Raw genomic sequence first — 24,680 nt, 5'->3', positions numbered from 1 at the left:
GAATTCAGGCATTAGCCATATGCCTGAGCATGGTGGCCATGACTGTCACCCTGTCATCTCTGCACTTCTTCTCCCCTACCGTTCCCCACGCATTGCATGGGCAGCAGCCCCTCATGGTGGCAGCTCCACCAAGGCTCCCTTCATCTTGTGGCAGGACATTTGGTCTTCTGTCCCCAAATCCCCCCTTGCTCTACCTTCCCACAGGCTGGCAGGCTACTGTGCAGCTGGAGAAGGCACAGACAGGAGCAAGGAGCTTTCTAGGGGTCCAGAATATGCTCCCCACCAGAAGGATGGAAGCCTGGCAGCACAGAGCAGCAGTGGGCAAAGCAAGCACCAGGGCTGAGAGCATGGGGACCCGAATGGGTCTGGGACATGCCGCAGGCGTGACAGGGAGTCCTTCGAGTCTGATTGCACCATGCAGATCCCAGCAAGGGATGAGTCAGGGCCCCTTCTGGGTAAGGGAGTTTCCTCTCCCGAACAGCTCTCCACCTCCCTTTGTAATTCCAGTGTCTCATGACTGCATAAATACAATGTCTCCAAAATGTGATAGTTAAACTGCATAAACCCTGTCAGGAGGAATATTGGCTTTACTACCCTACAGTTGAGCAGCCACTTAGCTGTAGCTGCAGAGCACTTAGGCCCAGCAATCAGCTCTGCGTGCTCATGGAGTTCATTTTGCTCAAGTCCCAGGTGCGAACGGCCCCAGCGCTGCTTTGGGGATGCACACACTGCTGGAGCCTGCGCTGGAGTCTGTGGGAAAGCTCATACTGCCAAGGTCCCCCCTCCCTGGGGTGCAGATGGCCTTGCACAGTTTTACACACCAAGGAGCACCTGAGTGGCATAGCCTGCCCCTTGCAGCGCAGCTTCTCCTCCACAAATAACTGTGGATCCCATGAAGACACTGTGGCTGCGGGGACACAGGGGGCTAGCAAGACCTGGGGCAAAAGCCGCCCCTCTGGCAGAGCTCCCCCCTTGCTCTGAAGCGCTGGTTTCCAGTTACAAGAGAGGAAGACACCAGGCTGCTGAGTCATGCGCAGGAGCCCACATCTGGCCCAGATGCAGGAGCAACTGCTTCATCAAGTGTCTGTTTGGCACCGAGTCCATTCTAGAGCTGGGACCTCCTCCTCCCACTGAGTCCCAGTGTCTGGTGGAGTGGAGCAGTAACCACACATGTCTCCCCATGGGGAGATCCCAGGAAGGGGGAACTGGGCAGCCCCATGAGCAGGTCCGGGGGAGCGGGACCTGAGAGTTGATGGGGACGAAGAAGAAGGCCAGGCCTGCCTCCTTCCCATCACCCAGGGAGTGGGGTCCCAGTGCAACTTCATGGGGGGGGGGGGGGGGGAGCTTAAATCTCTCCCTACCCAAGTGTGCTGGGGGATGTGCAGCAGTATTTCCTCTTCGCTCTGCATCTGGACAGGCTGGGTGCTGGGTCCTGTACAGCAGAAACACAGCACTTGGACACAGCGGCTCATGGGGGCCACAGGGACCAGTCCCAAGGAAAAGCCCTGCCGCTGCCACTGGGGCAGGCTGCGCCAAGGCCTCCTGGCACCACCACGCAGCCCTCCAGCTCCTGGTTCAACCACTGAGGCTGATGCAAGGAGAGACACAATGTCCTCCAACACAGCTGTGCTGCTAGTCCTGGCTGGGGAATTCAGTGGGGTGGGGGGATGGATACAAAGCTGGTGAACACCCGTCCGCTTATCCATCCATCCTTCCATCCATCCGTCCACCCAGCCCACCCCGGGAGAGGAGCTGGGAAGAGCCAGAGGCGGCTCTTCTGGGACACGGGGACGAGCGGACTTATTCCGGGGACGGAGCCTCCTGCAGGGCTCTCCCTCCGCCCCCTCCCCGTCCCGCCTCGACCCACCCTCCCCGGTGCGGCCCCGGCGGGCGGCGGTGGCGGCGCGACCGTGGCAGCGAGCGTGGCGGTGAGTGCGTGGGGCGGCGGGGCCGAGCGGCCCCCCCCCCCCCCCCGGAGCGGCCCCGCTCCGTGGGCTGCGCCCGGGGAGCGCCCGGCCCGGCGCGGGGGCTGCGGGGGGGGCTGTGCCGGGCAGAGCCCGTTCCCGGTGGCCCGGGCTGAGCCCCGAAGCTCCGCTCCGGCCGCTCCGCCGAGCCCCGCCGGCAGCCGGGCCGCCTCCCCGGGCCGGGCGGAGGCTTGTCCCCGTCCCCATCCTCGTCCCCGTCCCCGTCCATCCCCGTCCCACCCCCATCCCCATCGCTGTCCCCATCCCCGTCCTCATCCCCGTCCCACCCCCATCCCCGTCCCCATCCCCATCCCCGTCCCCGTCCCCGTCCCCATCCCCGTCCCACCCCCATCCCCGTCCCCATCCCCATCCCCGTCCCCTGTTCCCGTCCCTTCTCACCCCCCGCCGGCCGGGGACGGGGCTCCCGCCGCCCCCCTCACCCCGGGAATCCCGCCCCGCTCCTGCCCTGCCAGTATGTCCAGCTTTGGGGGTGTATGTGGGGGGTGGTGGTGGTGTATTTTTTTTCCTGCTGTTTTCTCCGATTTCTGGTGAGTTTCCTTCTGTCCAGCGCAAGCCTCTGGACAGGAGCTCCCCCGTGTGTTCCTCCTCCTTTCTCCTGCTTTAACTAAAATGCAGAGAGACCGTGGAAATAGGGCACCTGGGGGGATGGGTTTGGCCGGGAGAAGCTGGTACAGCTTCTTTTTCTTTGGAAGCTGGGCAGGAGCAAGAGTTTGGCAGAAGGGGGATGTTGATAGTGATTTTGGGGATGTGCCTGAAAGGGGACGGACACCTTTTTGATAGTGACCATCTAACAGAAGAGAAAGCAGGGCTGGGGCTGGTCCTGTTCAGCGGAGGCATGAGGCATGTGTGCACTTCTCCATCTTCTGTAGCCTGAGAGCAGATGAGTTTAAGGGCTGTCAGGCACAGCAAAAGGGGAAGGTGGGGGGTTTTATGTTCTTTTGTGGAATCGCTGTCAGCTTCATCCTTTGGAGTTACTGCAGTTTCCTCCTGTTTGTGAGGAGACATCTGTGCACTGGCATTAGCTCAGGTGGCCACAATAAATGGGACCATATGGGCTCACTCACAAGCCTGGGTGTTTGCGTCCATAGCTGTGATGCTACGGTCCCACTGCGGCTGGCATTTCACCTGGAAAAGACTGCAGGTATCCATCCGTATAGCAGTCACCCCTTTGGGCTGCTGTGATCATCAGCCATGACTTTAAGCAGCTGGAGGGTTGGGTGCATTCCTGATCCGTCAGCCCAGCAGCACAGGAAGGCGGCAAGGCTCCGGCACCCGTGCTGGTAAGCATTGCACTGGCTGGAAACCTCCACTTGTCTGATACCAGCTGGCCAAAGCCTGTGAGGAGGTCAACTAAGCTCAGCAGGTGATGGTACAGCTGTTCACGGAAATCTTTCTGGAAATGGGAAAACAAATCTCACTTTTTTTTCAAGTGTCTTAAATAGTCAGTTCCTCCCCACTGCTTATTCCGCAGACTCACTCTGCATCTGCTGGAGCTGCAGCAGGGTTGGTTGGTGTGGTGGCCAGTGGAGCTGCTCTGCGCCACATGCGACAAGAATCCAGCCAAACCCATCTCTCCTCTCCTTCCCTACCCTCACCTTGATGGAGAAGATGGTTACTATCATCTTTAGTGGTGTTTTATGTCAATTCTTGTAGAATAAATTGGAAATAACTGGAAATAACTATTAACACAGACATGGTCCAACTTCCAATGTTCACACAAGTGTCAGGGTTTCAAACACTGAAAACTGCTGGCTTTGTCCCATTGTTGCTGTTATGTATCTTGATAAACTTCTGAAGAAATGTAGAGAGGAAAAATTATGGGGCTTTAAGGCTGTTAAATGTCACTGGTGTGTTTCTATGTTTCCTAACAAGCTTTTTTCTCTCTCCCCGCCCCCCCAACTTTTAAAGGATCTGAGCGGGGAGATCTCTTGTTCAAGCCATACCCTTCTCAGTCTGAATTTTGTGGCACTGCTGCTTTGCTTTGCAAACCAGTAGTCCCCAAAGAAGCGTGCCTGCCTCTGCCAGTTAGCATCCAGGTCGGAGGCCTTGTGTTGCTGTCCTGCAACAGCCAAGTCGTGGCAGCTTCCTTCTGTGCTCTATTTGTGGCTGTGAAAACGACAGGCCCCCTCTCCTCTCGATCTGAACTGTAACAAAAATCCCAGCCTTCATCATGGGAGATATCTGGCACGTTGGATTGATGGTACTTGTGTACATCTGGTTTCCCAAGGTTGCTGCTCAGAATCCCATAAAAAACCCCAGGGACCAGAAAACAGAGCATACGCTTTTGATTAATGAAGTCAATGCTGACAGCCCAGGAGAGGACACTTCTGAGTTTGTGGAGCTCTATCACACCAGCGGTCAAACAGCCCGCTTGGATGGCTACTATCTGGTCTTCTACAATGGCAATGGAAACCGAGCCTACAAGGTTTTAAACCTCCAGGGCAAAGTTACTAACAGCCAAGGGCTCTTTCTCATTGGCTCCTCTTCTGTGAACCCTGCTATAGTTATTCCTAAGAACACTATCCAGAATGGCCCTGACGCGATTGCTCTCTACTATGGAAAAGGGAACTACAAGGAGGGCATGAGCGTCACAAGTTATGGGCTAGTAGATGCCTTGGTCCATAAGACTAAGAAGACGGACAGAGCAGACACCCTGGTCAGGGTACTGACCCCTGGCAGAGATGCTTTCCTGGAGGATTCCACCTTCAGGACCATGGATGAGTCAATAGAAAGGTGCCGTGGGGAAGATTCTCAGTGGATTTTCCAAGTGGCCATGCCCAGTCCAGGCACAGACAACCACTGCATCCTAACTTCTCAGCTGAACGCATCTGCTGTCTTGATCAGCGAGGTTCTTGCTGCCTCTTCTTCTGAAGAGTTTGAGTTCATAGAGCTTCAGGGTCCCCACTCCACCATGCTGAGGGACATTGTTCTGGTGCTGATCGATGGTCAGACCAAAGACATTTATTTCACCATGGATGTTTACGGCAAAACCTCACTGGATGGGCTACTTCTGATCGGTCCAGCACAAAGCAAAACCTCAGGTAAGGACTGCATTTTGATGACTACCTCAGAGATAGGGGAGCGATCAGCCAATTTTGGGTCTGGAGGATGCTGTTATTTGTTACTGTTGTTTGGTGTTCTGAGATTGGTGAAAATGTGACTCTGAATTCAGTGGCAGATAAAAAAGCAAATGAAATGTTAGAGATTATTGGAAAAGGAATTATATAAAGCAAATTAAATATTAGAAGTTATTAGGAGAAGATGAAAGAATGGATGGCATCTTTTATGCTACTGTGTAAATCCATAGTTTGTTTCCATCTTTAACTGTGTCTTGTGTGGTACAATACCTTAATCTCAAAAAGGCTATATTAGAATTGGAGACATTCAGAGAAGATCAGCTAGGATGGATAGTGCTCTGGAAATGCTTTCACATAAGAAATAACTAAGTACACGAAGAAAAGAGAAAGCTTATGAGGGCCCTGACAAACGTTTTGGAAATGTGAGTAGCCTGAAGAAAGTAGACAGGGATCTCTTGCTTACCTTTTCTCCTTGTACAAGAACTAAAGGGCATCAAAAGAAGGTAGAAGGATGTGGTTTAAGGACAAACAAGCGGAGGTGGTATGTCTCGCAGAAGTGGTAGACCTGCAGAGCTCCAGGTGAGGGACCTCGTGGAGGTCAGAAGACCACGTGTGCCTTTGCTGCTTGGGAAGACACGGTTCCGCTCCCAGCCCTGTGGCCAGCCTGCTGTGGGACCCTGACTGTGCCACATCTCCTTGGAGTGTCCCCCTTCTCTATGTGTAACTTGGTGGTCATTCACAGCAGGTACATACTCTCGTCTCGAGAAAGCACAAAGGCTTTTCTTCCATTGCACCATCTGCAAATGTAGGTGACACATGTATTGGCTGTGTTAAGCTGCAATCTAAACTTCCTTCCAATGGTCAACATTTCTTCCAGGCCACCTGAGGAAAAAGAAATATCTTGTTATTTTGGGCACCTCAAAAGTAGATTTTGGCAGCTGGAGACACTGACTCTGCAGATGTCTTGTGTAATTCACTGACTCATGATTTCTGAGTCAGGGAGAATATTCATTCCTTACAAAGCTGGTTCCCGTAAAAATAAAAATAGTTTTGCAACTAAAACTTTTTTTTTTAAAGCAGTTGAGCTCTTTCTTACAATTCAAACTGCTCCAAATACTCTTTCACCACAAGTAGAAGAGCTGATTGTCCACTTGAGCTGTGCTTTTCTCACCAGGAAAGGTGCTCTGCTCTTACCTCTGGATGAACTGGGGCTGTTAACAGTCAACAGCTAAAGGGGGGGTGGGGTGTCAAAGAAAGTGATGTGAAAGCACAATCAACTTGCAGACTAAGCAGGAAATTTCTAAGGATTACATTTAACTCTTCCTCAAGGCTCACTCAAGTCAGGAAAGTAATTGGACATATGCTTTGGCATTTTTTTTTCCAATGATGCCTTGTCAAGATGTCTCAAGCATACTGTGCACACATTTTTGTGGAAGGTTTTAACCAAAAAACACCCAATGACACTGTGTGATTACATTAATCATCTTAAAAGGGTACTTTCATAGTGACTCCATGCTGAGCACTCTGTGAGATGTTGATTTAACCTGACCACTTCAGATTTGGGACAGGAGCTCTTTAAATGGCCCCAGCTGTTAGTCCTGTCTTTGTATGGCTTGTCTGCCTATCACAGCAGAGACCTTAAAGCTGTGAGAGCACCAGAGCAAAAGTCCTCCCTTGACAGATGCCAGTGTGAAAACTTTCAATTGAATCATAGAATGGCTTGGGTTGAAGGGACCTTTAAAGATCATCATAGTTCCATCCCCCCTGCTGTGGGCAAGGACACCTTCCACTAGATCAGGTTGCTCAAAGCCCTCTCTAACCTAAGCTTGAACACATCCAGGGGATGGAGCATCCACAACTTCAAGGGGCAACCTGTTCCAGCATCTCACCACCCTCATCGTAAAACTTCTCTTCCTTGTTCTTCGAATCTAGATCTACCCTCTGTCATTTTAAAAACATTACCCCTCATCCTATCAGTACAGGCTCTGGTAAAAAGTCTGTCATATAAGCCCATCTTTCTTATAAGCCCCCTTTAAGTATTGAAAGGCCACAAGAAGGTCTCCTCAGAGTCTTCTCTTCTCCAGGCTGAACAACCCCAACTCTCTCAACCTTTCTTCATGGGAGAGGTTCTTCCAGCCCTTGGATAATTTTTGTGCCCCTCCTCTGGACCTGCTCTAACAGGTCCATGTCCTTCTTGTGCTGGGTCCCCCAGGGACAGCCACAGTACTCCAGGTGGGGTCTCATGAGAGTGGAGTAGAGGGGGAGAACCACCTCCCTTGACCTGCTGACCACACTTCTTTTGATGCAGCCCAGGATACAATGGGCTTTCTGGGCTGTGAGCGCACATTGCCAGCTCATGTCCAATTTTTCATCCACCAGTATCCCCAAGTCCTTCTCTGCAGGGGTACTTTCTATCCATTCATCCCCCAGTCTGTACTGATACTGGGGATTGCCCTGACCCAGGTGTAGGACCTTGCACTTGGCCTTGTTGAACTTCACGAGATTCACATGGGGGCACTCCTCCAAAGTCCCTCTGGATGGCATCCCTTCCCTCAAGTGTATCAACTTGGTGTCACCAACCTCTCAGCTTGGTGTCATCCACAAACTTGTTGAGGGTGCACTCACTGCCTATGTCATTAATGAAGATGTTGAACTGTGTTGGTCCCAATACGGACCCCTGAGGAACACCATTTGTTACTGATCTCCGCTTGGGCATAGATCTGATGACTGCAACTCTTTGGATGTGGCCATCCAGCCAATTCCTTATCCATTGAACAGTACATCCATCAAACTCAAATCTCTTCAATTTAGAGACAAGGATGTTGTGTGGGACCGTGTCAAAGGTCTTGCAGAAGTCAAGACAGAAGACTTCAGTTGCTCTTCCCTTATGCTCCAATGCAGTCACTCCATTGTAGAAGGCTACCGGATTAGTCAGTCAGGGGAAAAATAGTTCCCTGGGCAGGGGTGCATCAGGGTTAAGGCACGGGGCTGCCCCTTAGCGTGCAGGTGCCCTGGTGGCACTTCTCAAGGAGTAACCACTTCTCCTTACCCTTCTGCCTCTCATGTGATTCCTCCTTTAATGTTTATTCCCTGGAGCCATTTATGCAAGGAGAAGTATCAAAATAGCAGCAGTCTGCTGCTTTTTAATGTCCTCAGCAGTTCCTACTGCATGCTGGGGAAATGGCTTGTGAAAGAAAGAGTAAGTATGAGGAAGGAAATTGAGAAGCTCAGGAAATTGAGAAACTCCAGCAAACCTAAACCTTAATTCTGTATACTGGCCTCTGCTGAATATGTGTGTGCATATATGTGTGTGTACGTGTGGAGTGTTTGTGTTTGTAAAAACCATGGACTAGAATGCTAGAATAAAATGTCCATTCTTAAGTATTTTTGTGTACTATTAAAGTAGCTGCTACCTGAAAGGTTAGTGGATTTTGCAGATTTCTTTTCAAATTAAAAATTGACTTTACTGCAGACAAAGTCATATCACCACTTGCTTTCCAGTTCCCCTGCTTACTCATGAATCAGCTTCGCTGTTCGCAGAACCGAAATAGCAGGACGAACTCTGCTCAGATTTCCCCCTCCAGCCTCCTCTACACTGTGGATCTGGTCACGAATGGGGAAATACAGGCTGAACAAATGTGAGAAATGTTAGTGAGAAGAAAGATGGGGTAGCAGATGCCAAATTTGCAATAGCCAGACAACCCCAGCCACTTTCTGAGTTCCTGTGTCCTGATCTCCAGGACCCATCTGATGCTGGTTTCCTACACAGTGGGTATTGCTCATGTGTTGCTTACGTGCCATTGTTGCTCCTTTCCTTGCTGGTCTGCAGTGGATCTGCCATTCCCGGAGAATACCACCCGTCCTGTCCTCAGAGGTGGCCCCAAAGCCATTGCCCTCTACAGAGGCAACAGCAGCAGTTTTGTCCCGGGGAAGGCTCTGCCAGTGACCGGCCTGTTGGATGCCTTTGTGTATACAAGCAATGAGGAACCGAACCCTGAGCTGCTGGAGATCCTGACCCCTGGCAGACCTGCCTACAAGGAAAAGCGGTGAGATGCTTCTCGCTGGACAGGGCTGGGAGGAGAGGTTGGCACCAGAGTTGCCCTTGCCTGCTAGGGTCACCCCTGCTTTGTGCCCCAAACCCCAGTCGGGACTGGAAGACAAGTGCCACCTCCAGACCAGGGTCTCCTCATGGCACTATTGAGTCCCGGCCTTTTTCCACTGCCTGGTCTAAGTTTGTAGGTGAGCCCCTCTCCACAGTAGTCCTGGTGCAGCTGTACAGTTGCAGAATAAAGTACTCGAGGAGCAATTTTCTGACCAAATGATTGCCGGTTATTATTTAATAATTTTAATTATTTATTGTTTATAAAAGTGTAGTGGTCAATATAATAAATTTTCCAGTACCACTTTCAACAAGAAAAGAGTTTTTTTAGGTTCAGGATGGAATTTCAGGTCAAAATGAGGACGAGGGAGGGACTTCAGCATCACTTGCTTGACCCAGGAGGAAGTCCCTGCCCTGCTTCATCCAGACTAAGGACTGGAAGTGGGGTTACTGTTCATTCTGGGTTGAGCCACTTTCTTTTTGGGTTTTGGGTTTCTTTTTGTCTTTGTGGGTTAAGTGAAACATTAATAACCTCAGACTTTTGTGAGACATGAGAACTGTTTCCTTCACATTTTAGGCATGCTCTATGAACAGAAGAAAGAGGACAACAGAGTGGGTAAAGGACAGTGGAGCAGGTGGAGGAGCAGAGGCAGCTAGGTGCTATGCACATGAAGATGGGGTGGGGTGTGTGGAACCAGACAATAAGCAAAAAAAAACCCTGGGCAAGCTCTTGTCTGTGGTTTTGACGGTAAAGCAGGAGACTTGGCTTCTGCGTGTAATTGTCAACCAAATACCAATCACAGAATCATAGAATCACAGAATGGTTTGGGTTGGAAGGGACCTTAAAGTTCCAACCTAGTTGGAACTTTAGTTCCAACCCCCCCCCGCCATGGGCAGGGACACCTTCCACTAGACCAGGTTGCTCAAAGCCCCGTCGAACCTGGTCTTAAACACTTCCAGGGATGGGGCAGCCACAACTTCTCTGGGCAACCTGTTCCAGTGCCTCACCACTCTCACACTAAAGAATTTCTTCCTTACATCTAATCTAAATCTACCCTCTTTCAGTTTAAAGCCATTACCCCTTGTCCTATCACTACATGCCTTTGTTAAAAGTCCCTGTCCAGCTTTCCTGTAGCCCCCGTTTAGGTACTGGAAGGCTGCTCTAAGATCTCCCTGGAGCCTTCTCTCCAGGCTGAACAACCCCAACTCTCTCAGCCTGTCTTTGTAGGAGAGGTGCTCCAGCCCTCTGATCATCTTGATGGCCCTCCACTGGACCTGCTCCAACAAGTCCATGTCCTTCTTATGTTGGGGGCCCCAAAACTGAGCACAGTACTCCAGGTGAGTCACCAGGGCAGAGTAGAGGGGCAGACTCACCTCCTTCGACCTGCTGGCCGCACTTCTTTGGATGCAACTCAGGATATGGTTGGCTTTCTGGGCTGCAAGTGCCCATTGCCAAGTCATGTTGAGCTTCTCATCAACCCGTATCTCTGAGTCCTTCTCCTCAGGGCTGTTCTCAGAGATTGCCCCAAACCATATGTAGGACCTTGCACTTGGCCTTGTTGAACTTCATGAAGTTCACATGGGCCCGCCTCTCAAGCCTGTCAAGGTCCCTCTGGATGGCATCCCTTCCCTCCAGTGTGTCAACTGCTCCACACAGCTTGGTGTCATCAGCAAACTTGCTGAGGGTGTGCTCAATCGCACTGTCCACATCACTGACAAAGATGTTTGTTAGACTGTGCCGGTCCCAATACCGACCCCTGAGGAATGCCACTTGTCACTGGTCTCCGCTCAGACATTGAGCCATTGACTGCAACTCTTTGAGTGCAACCATGCAGCCAATCCCTCATCCACCGAGTGGTCCATCTGTCAAATCCATGTCCCTCCAATTTAGACACAGGGATGTCATGCGGGACAGTGCCAAATGCTTTGCATGATGTCAGTTGCTCTTCCCTTATCTACCAATGCTGTAACCCCATTGTAGAAGGCCACCAAATTTGTCAGGCATGATTTGTCCTTAGTGAAGTGTCGTGGTTTAACCCCAGCCAGCAACTAAGCACCATGCAGCCGCTCACTCACTCCCCCGCCACCCAGTGGGATGGGGGAGGAAATTGGGAAAAGAAGTAAAACTCATGGGTTAAGATAAGAACGGTTTAACAGAACAGAAAAGAAGAAACTAATAATGATAATGATAACACTAATAAAATTACAACAGTAATAATAAAAGGATTAGAATGTGCAAATGATGCGCAGGGCAATTGCTCACCACCCGCTGACCGACACCCAGCCAGTCCCCAAGCGGCGATTCCCCGCCCCCACTTCCCCATTCCTATACTAGATGTGACGTCCCATGGTATGGAATACACCATTGGCCAGTTTGGATCAGCTGCCCTGGCTCTGTGCCCTGTGCCAACTTCTTGTGCCCCTCCAGCTTTCTCGCTGGCTGGGCATGAGAAGCTGAAAAATCCTTGACTTTAGACTAAACACTACTGAGCAACAACTGAAAACATCAGTGTTATCAACATTCTTCACATACTGAACTCAAAACATAGCACTGTACCAGCTACTAGGAAGACAATTAACTCTGTCCCAGCTGAAACCAGGACATGAAGCCATGTTGGCTGTCACCAATCACCTCCTCATTTTCCATGTGCCCTAGCATAGTTTCCAGAAGGATCCACTCCATGATCTTGCCAGGCACAGAGGTGGGACTGACACCTGTAGTTCCCCGGGTCTTCCTTTTTTCCCTTTTTAAAAATGGGGATTATGTTTCCCCTTTGCCAGTCAGTGGGAACTTCAGTAGACTCCCACAACTTCTCAAATATGATGGATAGTGGCTCAGCCACTTCATCCACCAGTTCCCTCAGGACCCATGGATGCATCTCATTCAGGTCCCATGGACTTGTGCACATTCAGGTTTCTTAGATGGTCTCAAACCTGATCTTCTCCTACAGTGCATGGTTCTTCATTCTCCCAGTCCCTGCCTTTGCCTTCTGCGACTTGGGCGGTGTGGCTGGAGCATTTGGCAGTGAAGACTGAGGTAAAAATGTCAATGAATACCTCAGCCTTCTCCATGTCCCGGGTAAGCAGGTCTCCCCTTTCCTTCCAGAGAGGGCCCACATTTTGCCTAGTCTTCCTTTTATCACCGATGTACCTATAGAAGCTTTTTTTGTTGCTCTTGATGTCCCTGGCCAGATTTAATTCTATCAGGGCTTCAGCTTTCCTAACCTGATCCCTGGTTGCTTGTACAATGTCTCTGTATTCCTCCCAGGCTGCCTGTCCTTGCTTCCACCCTCTGTAGGCTTCCTTTTTGTGTTTGAGTTTGTCCAGGAGCTCCTTGTTCATCCACACAGGCCTCCTGGTGTTTTCAACTGACTTTGTCTTTGTTGTGATGCATCACTCCTGAGCTTGGAGGACGTGACCCTTGAAGATTTCTTACCTCCAGGGCTGTATCCCATGGTACTCTACCAAGGAGATCCCTGAAGAGGCCAAAGTCTGCTCTCCTGAAATCCAGGTTAGCGAGCTTACTGTGCGCCCTCCTCGATGCCCTAAGCAGCTCAAATTCCACCGTTTCATGGTCACTGCAGCCACAGCTGCCCTTGAGCTTCACATTCCCCACCAGCCCCTCCTTGTTGGTGACAACAAGGTCCAGCATAGCAGCTTTCCTCATTGGCCTCTCTATCACTTGGAGAAGGAAGTTGTCATCAATACATTCCAGGAACCTCCTGAATTGTGTATGCCGTGCTGTGTTGTCTCTCCAACAGATACCGGGGTGGTTGAAGTCCCCCATGAGGACCAGGGCTTGTGAACATGAGGCTGCTCCTATCTGTCTATAGAGGGCCTCATCCACTCAGAGCGGGTCTTCCTGGTCGGGTGGCCTGTAGCAGACCCCCACTATAATGTCATCCATCCCTGCCCTCCTTTAATCCAGACCCATATGTTCTTGGTTGGCTCCTCACCCCCAGGCAGAGCTCCATGCGCTCCAGCTGGTCAACACAGTTCAGCCCTCATTGCCAGGGTCAGATCATAGAATCATAGAATAGTTTGGGTTGGAAGGGACCTTTAAAAGTCATCTAGTCCAACCCCCCAGTCATCCTCTTTGCCTTTGAGTTGAGGGCTCTTGCTCAAGCATTTCATTCTCAGGTGCTGCCTTTCCAGTTTCTCTAGCTGCACCCCACCATTCTTCCCAATGGTCCCAGGCTGAGCATGAGTGTGTCTGCACTATCTTGCCTGTCTTCAGATCAGTCAAAAAAGCAGCCAGCGCTAGAAGAAAAAGGGTTGGATGAAGCCCATGCTCTTCTCTCTCAAGATTTAGTGAGGTCTTGTGGGGTTTTTTGAGACAAGGAGGTACTGATGAGGATGGGATATCTCTTCAAACCTTGTGAAGGGAGAGGACTATAAGTGCATGGTTTCACCCTCTGGTGCAGGCAGGAGTGACTGGTGGGTGAAGACCACTCAGGTCGCTGGCTGGCAGGTCATGTTTTCTTTCATTTACATCTCTGTCTCTTGCAGGGACCAGCTGGGAGATGTGTCCATGAACCAGTGCAACTGCTGCTCAGTGACCCGGGACTCCTTGTCCTATGTCCTCAGCAGGCCCACACCTGGCAAGTTCAATGATTGCCCCAGCAAACGCTTCAGCCAGACTCTCTCCTTCTGCCTTCGTGTAGCAGGTGGGTATTAGTTATTTCTGCTCCTATAGGCAGGACCTCCTAAGGACAAGAGCATGTGCACAAAGCCAGAGCTGTCCAGGAAGACCACACAGAGTCATGCTGGGTTTTGTGAACATAATACCAAAGGAAATGCAACTAGGGCATCTGACAATTTTCTGCAATATTTTTCTTCATGGCAACCCATGCCAAGCTGAGCTTCTCCAGTCTTCACTCCCACACCCAACTGCCCGGGGTGAAGAGAAGCCTTTTCGGGTCCTCTGAGTGATAAGCAGGAGCTGAGCTTCACCCATCCCAGAATGAGCTGGATCCCATGACCAAGGTTGCACTGGCTGGGTGACAGCTGGCTTTTTGTTTCCTAGATTGCCAGGAGTGGCTCCTGAAGTCAGAAGAGATTCTGATGACTCTGGTCCAGGCCCTCGATGGATCCTGCAGCTGTGGAATCTCTGCTGCCTACTTCAAAGGTGAGCTGGGCAGGAGTGGGGCAGTCTAGGGTCCACCAGTGGTTAATGCCTGTTCACTTCTGATTTTAAGCCCTGTGTTCCCTGTTGCATTCTGTCCTCCTGGTTTGGATCCCAGCTAATGTGAAATTGGTGCTGATGACAGAAATGTTGAATGTTAGGCAGACCATGTTGCTGTTCTTTGATGTTCTGCAGAGCGCTCCCATCTGCAGCTCCACCAACACACATCAGTGCTCATCTGCAGACCACCAGCTATTTTGGCCTCGAGCATTTGCAGTCAGACAGATGTGGCAACAAGGCTGACATGTCAACTAGGAGTTTGTTGCCTACTTGACCTTATGACCCATACGAACTAAGCCAAGTTGCAGCAGAAATGCAAGTGGACTTACTGGTCTGTGTTGCTTTTCTGATATCCCTACTATGTTAGTATGCGAGTGTGATGAGCACATGCAGACACATGAAGAGAAGAGCCATGACTTTGCAGCCTGCGTTGTCAGCAGTGTTATGTTTAGCTTATGTTTAGACACCCCTCCAAAGAGACTGTTCTGTTCGCTGTTGGGACTACAAGGCTTCTAAAGGATGAAGACAGCATCTGTGTGTACTGTGTGGCTCGGTCCCAGGATGCCCCTTGGCACAGGCAGAGCTCACAGTGTTGTGCGGATGGTATGAGCTGCCCTGAGTCAGTCTGACCAGGAGGGCAGTGGTGGTAGAGTTGAGCTGGTAACCTCTGTGTCTCTTCCAGGAGAAAAAGTGGGGTTTTGGTGGCATGGATGAAACTGAGGCAGTTTTCTGCTTGCCTTTGCAGAGCCAAAGGCAGCCTGCCAGGATCTGGGGCTTGTGTTTACCACTCTGCTAACTGCTAAGTCAGAGGACCAGCTGAGCAGCCTGCTGCTAGCCTTCAAGACCTTCCTAGAGACACCTGGGCTTGTGAGTTTTGACAGAAGGAACATCACAATAGAGAGCTCCTGCTTCAACGATATTAATGTGCCAGACTTGCCTCCAGGTACCAGTCATCATTCTTGCAGGTTGGGGGCTACAATGTGTTTGAGGGTGGACATGTGGGTCTAGCTCTCCTAGAGGAGGGTGATGTCCCTCCCTCCATTTCCCCAACTCTGGCAAAGATCCCTTCCAATTCCATCACATCCAGTTACTAAAACCCATATTGCTCATTATGTGGAATAACAGCATGCTCTGTTGTTACAGCTAGCATTAGCCAGAGTATTGCCAGGGCTCTTCTAAGGACCATAGAGCACACAGATTATAAAAATCTGAGCCAGCATCCTCAGTCCCCTGCTGAATTTGGTCTCATCCCAGCAAAACAATGTGCAATGTTGTATTGTTTCTCTGGGGCTCTGTGCTTAGGCCCATATTTGTGACATTTTTGCTTTCCAAGGTGTCCCATCAGAGATACCAGAAGGGACTCAAGAGCCTTCTGTGCAAGTGGCCAAGCTACTCATCAACGAGGTGAACCCAGACAACCCGGGGGGGGGAGAGGATGCAGAGTACATCGAACTCTTCTACACTGGACGGACACGCTTTGACCTCCAGGGATACTGGTTGGTCCTCTACAATGGCAAAAATAGCCGGGCCTACCAGGTGTTGGACCTGTCTGGACACCACACAGATGAGCTGGGTTACTTCCTGGTGGGGAGCAGCACCATGAGCCCAGCACCCATGATAGGGCTGCCCCCCAACACCATCCAGAATGGGGCGGACGCTGTGGCTCTCTACTACAGCAACACCACCCTCTATGCGGTGAACATGGCTGTGACTGCAGAGGGGCTGGTGGATGCTGTGGTATACACGTCCCGAATGCCGGAGAAGGCAGACCAGCTGGTCAAAGTGCTGGTACCAGGGCAGAGTATCCTGTACGAAAATGATTCTCACAGTACTGAGGATGAGTCTCTGAGCCGCTGCCACAGCCTGAGCACAAAACTCCAGAGCAGCTTCCAGGTGGGTTGATGGCAGATGTCCTTTCTCCATCCATAGTCACTGGGAGGGCAGCAGTCATGTTTCAGTATGTCCTGTGTTTGGGAGAGCGGGGTGTTCTGGTGAGCCACATCTACCTCCCGCCATCTGATAATGCTCTCACTAGCCCTCACCTCCCTGCCCCGTTCACCTGCCTATTGTTGGCCAGGTAATAGCTCCCGGCCCTGTGCAGTGTGGCTCAGAAACAGGAGATCCCTGAAGACAGCTCACACGCCACCAACCCCAGAATGGGCGAGTCTGCTTTTGGGCAGCATCCCGGACTCCTAAGTTACTCTGAGCCAGATGTGGAGGTACCTCTTCACCCCTGCTTATTTGGTGCCACCTTCAGGATGTGTGGCACAGCATGTCACATCCCTGAAACCCAGCTTCCTGCAGGGCCGATGCGTGAAGGACATGCCTCAACCACTGGTGTGATTGATTTGTGTTAATTCGTCTGAATGTTCCTTTTTATTTCAAAATGTCTGGTTTCAGATAGTCCCCCTGAAGGAACATGACAGAGTATGTATGCTTGTCCTGCACAAAGCTGGGTAAGGGAGGGCTTTGCTGCTCCACTGCTGATGCCTGCTGGGATCAGGCCAGCGCAGAGGTGTGCTCAGGTCCAAAACTGGGGCAATAAAACTGCTCTAGAAGCAGAAGAGGTCTGCTGGCAGGAGGGAGGTATGTTTGCAGTGGGAAAGGACCACAAGGAAGCAATGCCATGGACTGGAGACACAAGTGTAGAAGTGCTCCCAGCAGTAGGGAAAGAGAATTGTTTGAGTCCCAAGGGTAGGAGCAAAAGCAGTGATGGGGATGTGTAGTGATGGGACCCCGCGGTCAGGACAACCCTTGAACAGATGGTGGGAGTGAGGAGCAGCTGGTGTGAGGCAGAACCACTATGTCCTCTTTGGGCCTCACCAGGGAGCCGTAGGAGTCATGAACGAGAGGTAACGCCATGAGCAGCCATTGCTCCACCTGAAGAAATGGGAGCAGAGCAGTGGTGGCAGCAGCTCTTATGTCTTCCTGCAGGTGACCATGGTGACGCCGCTGGGGGAGAACTCCTGCAGCAGCTCCTCGGCACCAGTCCCTCCTGCCATCCGCATCAGCGAGCTGTGCCTGGCTGGCAGCACTACTCCACACCGCTTTGTTGAGCTGGAGGGGAAGCCTGGCACCAGCCTGGGAGGGCTCAGCCTGGTCTTCTTCCTGGGGAAGGAGGGCAAGGCACGTGCCAGCATCCCACTGAGGGGCATCATTGGAGCCACGGGGCTGTTCACGTTTGCACTGGATGGAGGGCATGGGCACGGTGAGGCTGATGGGCACGGACCTGGCGTGTGGTCTGTCTTGAAACAAATAGGCAGGTGGTTGAGCAGCTTGGAGGAAAGGGGTGAAAGAGGATGCATGGCATGGGGGACAACTCTTCCTTGCCTTTCCTGTCTTCTATTCCTGTTTTTTCTCTCTTTGTTCTGCCTGGGTTCGTTGTTCCACCAAACTCCAACTGAGACGGTGCTTAACCCTCCTCCATGCCTCTGCTGAGCTCTCCATGCAGGGCAGAGGGACTGGGAGGACTGAAAGCTCCTGCTGCTGGTACCAAGACAAGGGCTTTCAGGAGAAGCAGGGTCCACCAGGACTGTCAGGTTGTTCACTGATGCCATGTTCACTGATGCTCACTGAGCCCTGCAGTGCCACTGCCTCCTCCTGCTCCTGAGGTGGTGTTTCCTCAGCACATTCGTTTATCTTGATTTATTTTTTTGTTTACCTTAAATTCTGGCTGGGCTGCATGAAGAGGACTCTGCATCTCAGAGGAACCTTGATCTTTTTGGAAATCTATGTTCACAGCAAGCAGTCGCTTTACAGCTTTACTTGACCTCAGTCACCACCATTGTTTTGTCTCCCATTTCTGTTCTTGGAGTTCTCATTACTGGCTTGTCCTGTCAGGCTCAAGGCTCAGACTAACACTATCTAGATGTTCACCCCACCTATTGCCCTGGCATTTCCAGATGGGACAAACCTGACTTCCAAGGACATCTCTGCTACTAATGAAGGCTCCAGCGCTATTGCTGTGTACAGGACCAGCTTGATTCCTGGTGGCACAAAGGCAACATCAGAGAACTTGGTGGATGCCTTGGTTTACACATGTGAGCCCAGCAAAGCTGGAGGACACTTGGACTTCCTTGGACCATCTTATGCTGTGCCCTGCAAGGATGACAGGTGAGGTCACTTCTCTGGGAAAATGCCTTTGGATTCCCTGTGCCCAGAGCCTGTGGCTGGCATGTCACTGAACTTGCTGCCTTGTCCTGCCTCCTGTACGGCTGAATGTATTCACCAGCACTGTGATGAAAAACAGAGAGGTGCGTAGCACATTGCAATGGAAAATGTTTCCCTGCCCTTGGTGTAGGGAATTGAACTTTTTTTCCTTCACTGCTCACTTAACTCACTTCCCCCAAGGGATGTGTATGGCATCACATGAAGGCATGCAGCCTTTACAGATAGCAGCTGTATATGCTGCTTTGCCAAACTTTTTCTTTAAAAAAAACCCAAACAACAAACCAAACAAAAAAGTATATCCCTATGAGCAGCAGAACAAAACAAAACCCTACATCCCTTTCACTCCTAGGTGGACTTAACAACAAATAGGTCTGAGCGTTTCTCTTGGTGGGAATACTAGCAGAGGTCCTCCTGTCCACAAGATCACCTCTGTTAATTAAATCTGTCCTCCTCAAGTTCTCTGCTCCCCTGTTCCATATGGTGTGACAGGAGATTCTGTGTTTGTAGCCTCCCCTACGAGCACACGGGCACAGAGTGCAGCCCCACGTGCGTGGTTTTCCCAGGAAAATGAGAACTCCAGCTTCTGGCTGGCCGAAACATTGTGCTGAAACCTCACCGGGGTGGTTATTCACAAGGTCAGGGCAGCGGTTTGGTGGGAGAGCTTACATGGGCTGACTCCAGGCAGTCTCTGTCAGTCCAGCCCTGAACAACTGCATCCAGAAAAGCTGTTTCCTCACACCATGACCAAGTTTCTAAGCCCTGGGGAGGGGAGGGAAGCAATAGGTTAGTGAAATGCAGGGGCAGATATTGTGTAGCATGGAAAATTTGTTATCCCGGAGGACAAACTCTTAATTTTGGGAGACTGGCTGTAATGAGGCAGCAATCTTACTCCTACAGAAGCCAGTCAGACCAAATAGCTTTGCTCTGGCCAAGCCCAGGTCTTATCCAACTGGTGGGGTTGGCTGGACCCATCTCTGTGATGGCTCTGTGAAAGCTGATTTCAGCTCCAGCTCCAGCAACCTCTCCATCATCCCCAGCAGCACCAGGAACTGGGGCCCAGGGGGGATTTGTGGTTGGAGGTGGGAAGAAAGGTGTGTGACATGTTGGTGAGCTCTGACTCCTGGAGACAGGCCCATGTCCCTGAGCCGTTGTGCCTGCGGCAATGCCAGCGCAGAACTGCAGTTTGCCATCTCGGACCCTACCCCTGGTCTGCAGAACAGCTGTCCCCAGGATGCCTTCGCCGTGGATCTCCACCTCTGCCTCCTGACACCCAGTGAGTGGAGCTGGGTGACCCCACTGGTATGGGGTGGGAGTGCTGGGATGGGGGGCTGACCCCAACTTCCCATGGCCTGGGAGGGGGATGCCGACAGGAAACCTTCTGCCTCCCAGTCGTGAAAGGGGACATGCTGGGGGAGAGCTGGTACAGCCACCCATGCGTTGATGTGATGCCACCATCCCAAGAGGGCAGCCTCGCTCACAGCTTTAGCGTGTGCTTGTATGAAGGTGGCCATGTATTTCATCTGAGGTGTCTCTGCTCAGGCAGGGCCAAGCCCTTCTCAGGATTTCTTTCTGCAGTGTTAGATATGCAGCAATGGCAGGAAAGCCCCCCCAGGTCTCTCGTGATGGCAGGGTCAGGGTCAGGGAAACTGCCAGCAAACCCTCCTCTCTCAGTCCATCCGTGGGAACAAAGTGGTGTGGCTCTGTCCTGACTCCGGAGCCAGCAAGTAAAAGTACAGTGGGGTCTCCAGCCCCTGCAAAGGCTGTGCTTGGATCAGCTTGGGCAGTCAAGACCTGGGTAAAATGAAAAGGAGGTTGTTCCTCCTCCTCCAGCCTCCTGAGAGGGGCAGGCTGTAGACCTCTCCTTCCTCTCCCAGCATGAGAGACCACTCTGTACTGGCCCATGTGGTGGGACACGTGGACCATGCCTCTTCCCCACTCCCCTGGGAGGTCAGTGGAGGAGTAAAGCTGGTGTATGTGGTGGTAGAAGGCCAGAAGTGAAGACTCACCCTGCAGGAGGCAGGCAGAGGAAGATGGGATGCAGAGGAGGGTGGGATGCAAGCTTTGGAGGAGCTTTGCTCCTGAGCTCAGATGTGAAGCCAAGTGTTTTGGAAAGGGCACACAGCTGGGAGCTTATTAACAGCCCCAAGCTGCACCCAGAAAACCACTTCTCCTTTTCCTCTAGACTGTTCCACGTGGATCCTGCACCACAGGAGGATGCTGAAAAGCTTGGGAAGGGTCTTGGTGAGCTCCCTAGAGGAGAAGTGCTCCTGCGGTGTCTCTGAGCTCTACCTGCAAGGTTGGTGCCCTACCCTGCGCACCCAGTTTGCAGTGCCCTCCTCCCTTACCCATCCACATGGTCATCAGGATAGTCCCTTCTCAAGCCAAACTTGGAGGCTTGCACTCAAGTGAGGGGAACTGGAGGAGCAGTGGTGGGTACATGGAATTTCAGTGGGGAGAGCAGGAGAGAGCCTGACACAGGCTGCTTACTAGAGGAAGGGCAAGCTAGAGGGACCGTGAGGAATGGAAGTCTCTGATGATGCCTTGAGATGTCTGCCAGACAAACTGAATATCCTAAACCTGCAAAGCAAAAAGCCATTTGCACTCTAGAGGACTCTGGTTCTCAACTCTTTCTCTGTCAGACTCCTTTAGTGTCCTATACTTATTCAAAGTACCTGGACCAAAAAGTCACTTCTGGAAGTCTTAGGGAACTACAGCTTTTGAGGGATGGAAAGACATGTTTCCTATTTTTTGACTGGTTTTGTAAGGAAATGAAGGCTTTGCAGCCATGCTTTGTCTCTGTTGCCCAAACACCTTTTTGACCCTTTGAACAATTTCAGACAACTCTCACCAATGGGTAGGGATTGGGAATTTACCAAGTGTAGTACAAAGTATTCTGCCAGGTAGAGAGGACAACTCCAAGTCCCTTTTGTCACTGAAAGAAAGGTTGAGCATGTGCTGAAGTTACCTGCAATACAGCATGGTGGTGTGATTTCAGAGGTGAGGAGAAGAGAGTGAAGAGCATGGGAGCAGGAGGGTGTTACTGGAGCAGGGCATGAAGTCATGGGAGCGATGTGTTCCCAAACAGCTGGAGGATTTCCAGCCACCCAAGACCCACTGTTGTTTCTCCGCAGGGCTGAACTTGACATGTGTGGACTCCCTGGTGAAGGTCTGGGGCCAGGTGTGGGCTCGGCAGCTGGAGCAGCAGCAGTCCATCGAGACCTGGTGTCAGGGCTTCCTGGCCAGGCCCCACACCTTCTCCGTGGATGACAGAGTGCTAAAAACCAGTCCTGAGTGCATCGCCCCTGGAAATGCACCGTCCGTGTCACACAGCACTGGTGAGCAGAAGGCAAAGAAGTGATCTGCTTCCAGCACAGCGAGCAGGGTTGGGGCTGAGGTCAGGCCATGTGTCCACATGAGAGGGGCATTGCAGGGCAAGCCACCAGGGACCTCTGGTGATGCTTCCCAAACGCAGCTGCCTTCTAGAAACTGGTGGGTCATTACGAGAGAGGTAATGACAGTCAGTTCCTCCAGTGTGGTGAGGTAGTCAGCCCTATTACACCAACACCACTGGAAGTTTGGGTGTCTAAATTTTCTTGTGAGACTGGTCTTCACTGGGCACCCCCTTGCTTTTGGAGCTGTCGGACACACAGCCCAGAAGCCCTGAAGCCCAATTGCTCAGAGCAGCAGCTGGCACCCAGGCTGGAGCCCGCCAGAACCAGCACACGGTGGGGGGTGCAGCCAGGGTGGGTAGAAGAGTGGGTCTCCAGATCAGAAGGCTGGGACAGCCCAACCTGTTGTTGCCCAGAGAAGTTGTGGGTGTCCCATCATTGGAAGCATTCAAGGTCAGGTTGGAGAGGGCTTTGAGCAACCTGATCTAGTGAAAGATGTCCCTGCCCACTGCAGGGGGGGTTGGACTGGATGATCTTTAGAGGTCCCTTCCAACCCAGCCCAGGCCAGCCCAACCCAACCCATTCTGTGACTGTGATTCTATGGCCTCCTGGTTGTACGCTGTGCTAGGAAAGGTCATGGCTACAGTGTTCCATCTCTGCCTTTGAACCCTCAGCTTCCTTCCAGGGCTGGGAAATTGCCCTGTTTGTCATGGGATCTCTCCTGCTCATGTTCTTCGTGGTCAGCCTGGCATTTTACTTCATCAAAAGGTGAGAAACCACTTTCCCATCTGCCTTGCATCTCTCACCCTCTCCTTCCCCAGTGCTTCCTCTCTAACCTCTGCGCAGGGACCTGCTCCTTCACTCGGGTGAACACTTACCTTCAGATGCTACATCCAAACACTCCAATATGTTGCTTCTAATGTTTGCAGCAAAGCCCCTTTGCTTTTGATGCGGCAGACTGCAGATTCTGCAGGAGGTTAAGATAATCACAAATAAAACCATGGATAATCCTAGGCATGTCAGTGGGCACAGTGTAAAGGCCATCAGTTTTACTTACAACGTGCTGTGGTGGGAGACCAGAAAGCTGAAGGCTTATGGCACGCAAGGGGCAGTGAGAGATGATGCTTTGACCACAGGGAAGAGCTCTTCCATAGAGAGTTTAGCTTGATGGGAAACAGCTTTCATATTATAACACGACACCACTTTAAATAATTACTTGGCATTCCCTGATGTTGTCAGCAGGCAAACAGCAGCTTAACACTCAGGCTGTCTGTTTCTCTGAAATAAATGTTACAGTGGATGGGTTATTTAACCAGCCCAGGTGATTTATTTCCATTAATTTTTACTGATCTTCTTTCATCATTGGATAGGGGGGCTGATATGCAAGAATTAGAAATGAGGGAAGTTCTTAAAATACATTTGGGGAACAGAAAACTCAGTATCTATTTTTTTTAAAGGAATTTTTAAAAGTAAGTCAGATTTAGGGAAGCTCTTCCAGAATCCAGGGTGATTTTAAGCTGATGTGCCAGGTGATGGCAGGTGTTCTGCTCCTGTTTTTCCTCACAACGCTAACAGAGACCTTAGGAAACTCTGTGCCTGCTGAAGGCTGGTCATCCAGCCTCTTCACTTTAAGTGCAAAGCTGAGATACGGATTAACTGGCTTGTGCAAAAGAGCGAAGTGACTGATCTTGCATTTTTCTGTGTCTGTTGCTTTTCAGACATCCCCAAAATTACACCAACATCGAAATGAATGACCGTGGGGAGATTGCAGCAGACTTCTAATGCTCCTGGACACAGTGGCAGGGTCTAACAGCACTGGGGCCAGGCATGTGTGTCTGTGGGGGTCAGATTTGTTGTCCAGCTCCTCCACCCACCGGGATAGCTGCAAGAACCAGCAGAATGCCCAGGTGTATATATGCGTGTGTGTGTATATACAGCTCTGTGTGTGTGTATACAAATACCTGAATTGTTTTTACACCTCAAAATTTTGACCTCAGACTCAAGGAGTTTAAAGAAACAGGCTAGGGACTTCTTCTAGGCTAAGCTTGTGCTAAGTGTGATGACCAGAAAGAAAGAAGCCCGCTTGGCTGATGCAGAGGAAGGACATATTTTGTCTCTTCTCAAGATTCACTGCTGGGTGATGAACCAAGGCCACCCCCCCCCAGCAGACCTTTCCACCCAGCAGGCAAGTCCAGTTTCGAGTCCCTCTGGACTTCACTGCTGCAGTGAAAGTACAACAGTCTCCTCTGAGCCCTTCTTGTCTGGGCAAGGGGGTTGGTTCTCAGCATTGTGCCCCTCTCTGCTTGAGCAGGTCTGCTGCAGCAGCAGCCTGCACTAGGGAGACCTGCTGGGGACCACAACCAGGAGGATATCCTGCCCAGAAAAAGGGGTTAGAGGAGAGATGAATACCCAGCTCATGCCCAGGTGCAACTCTTACTTGTACGGTCTTGCCTGTATCCTGTATCTGGCCAGACAGTGGGCAGGAGCAGTGCCAGACTCCAGATCTGCTGAGAATTTGGGGTGAGGAGGGGGACCTAGGTGCAATCTGCTCAGTAAAAGATTGTTTCCTACACAAGTGTGATATATCCCTAACAGTGCAGCAACTGATGCTAGGCCTCCGGCAGCACCCTTCGTGTGTGGAGTGGTGGTCTCACCTCACAGGTTTGAGCACCTGCGCAGCTCTGTGCATGGTGGCAGTGCCCAAGACAGATCCAGCCTGCTCGCTGGTGGGGCAACGGGTAGGTAAAATGAAGAAAGAGATCTCACGCTGTTTCT

At 51.3% G+C, this 24,680-nt stretch overlaps 1 protein-coding gene across 3 annotated transcripts; it reads left to right on the top strand.

Moving 5' to 3' along the window:
- Positions 1-1,888: 1,888 nt before the first annotated feature.
- On the top strand, positions 1,889-24,480 carry LOC104321286 (uncharacterized). Of its 3 annotated transcripts, XM_069809549.1 has the most exons (14): positions 1,889-1,928; positions 3,894-5,026; positions 8,892-9,108; positions 13,671-13,828; positions 14,188-14,289; positions 15,092-15,289; positions 15,680-16,239; positions 17,281-17,554; positions 18,249-18,459; positions 19,647-19,789; positions 20,699-20,812; positions 21,648-21,851; positions 22,580-22,673; positions 23,624-24,480. In XM_069809549.1, the coding sequence occupies exons 2-14, from the start codon at positions 4,156-4,158 to the stop codon at positions 23,685-23,687; spliced, it is 3,210 nt and encodes a 1,069-aa protein (XP_069665650.1). In that variant the 5' UTR covers positions 1,889-1,928; positions 3,894-4,155; the 3' UTR covers positions 23,688-24,480. The 3 variants fall into 3 exon arrangements, with proteins under 3 accessions (XP_069665650.1, XP_069665651.1, XP_009922210.2); XM_069809550.1 differs by lacking the exon at positions 1,889-1,928 and having other exon boundaries at positions 3,064-5,026; positions 15,692-16,239; XM_009923908.2 differs by lacking the exon at positions 1,889-1,928 and having other exon boundaries at positions 3,065-5,026.
- Positions 24,481-24,680: the final 200 nt, after the last annotated feature.

Source organism: Haliaeetus albicilla, chromosome 22 (assembly GCF_947461875.1).
Source record: "Haliaeetus albicilla chromosome 22, bHalAlb1.1, whole genome shotgun sequence".
Classification (NCBI taxonomy): Eukaryota; Metazoa; Chordata; class Aves; order Accipitriformes; family Accipitridae; genus Haliaeetus; species Haliaeetus albicilla.
Note: the sequence above shows the minus strand (reverse complement) of the source record. Positions and strands in the feature narration are given on the sequence as shown.

Bases quoted from the DNA above. Each gene is read 5' to 3' on its own strand.
- LOC104321286 (XM_069809549.1), top strand. From the start codon at position 4,156: ATGGGAGATATCTGGCACGTTGGATTGATGGTACTTGTGTACATCTGG. The intron at 5,027-8,891 runs GTAAGGACTGCA...GCTGGTCTGCAG, and splicing joins AGCACAAAGCAAAACCTCAG to TGGATCTGCCATTCCCGGAG. The intron at 22,674-23,623 runs GTGAGAAACCAC...GTTGCTTTTCAG, and splicing joins GCATTTTACTTCATCAAAAG to ACATCCCCAAAATTACACCA.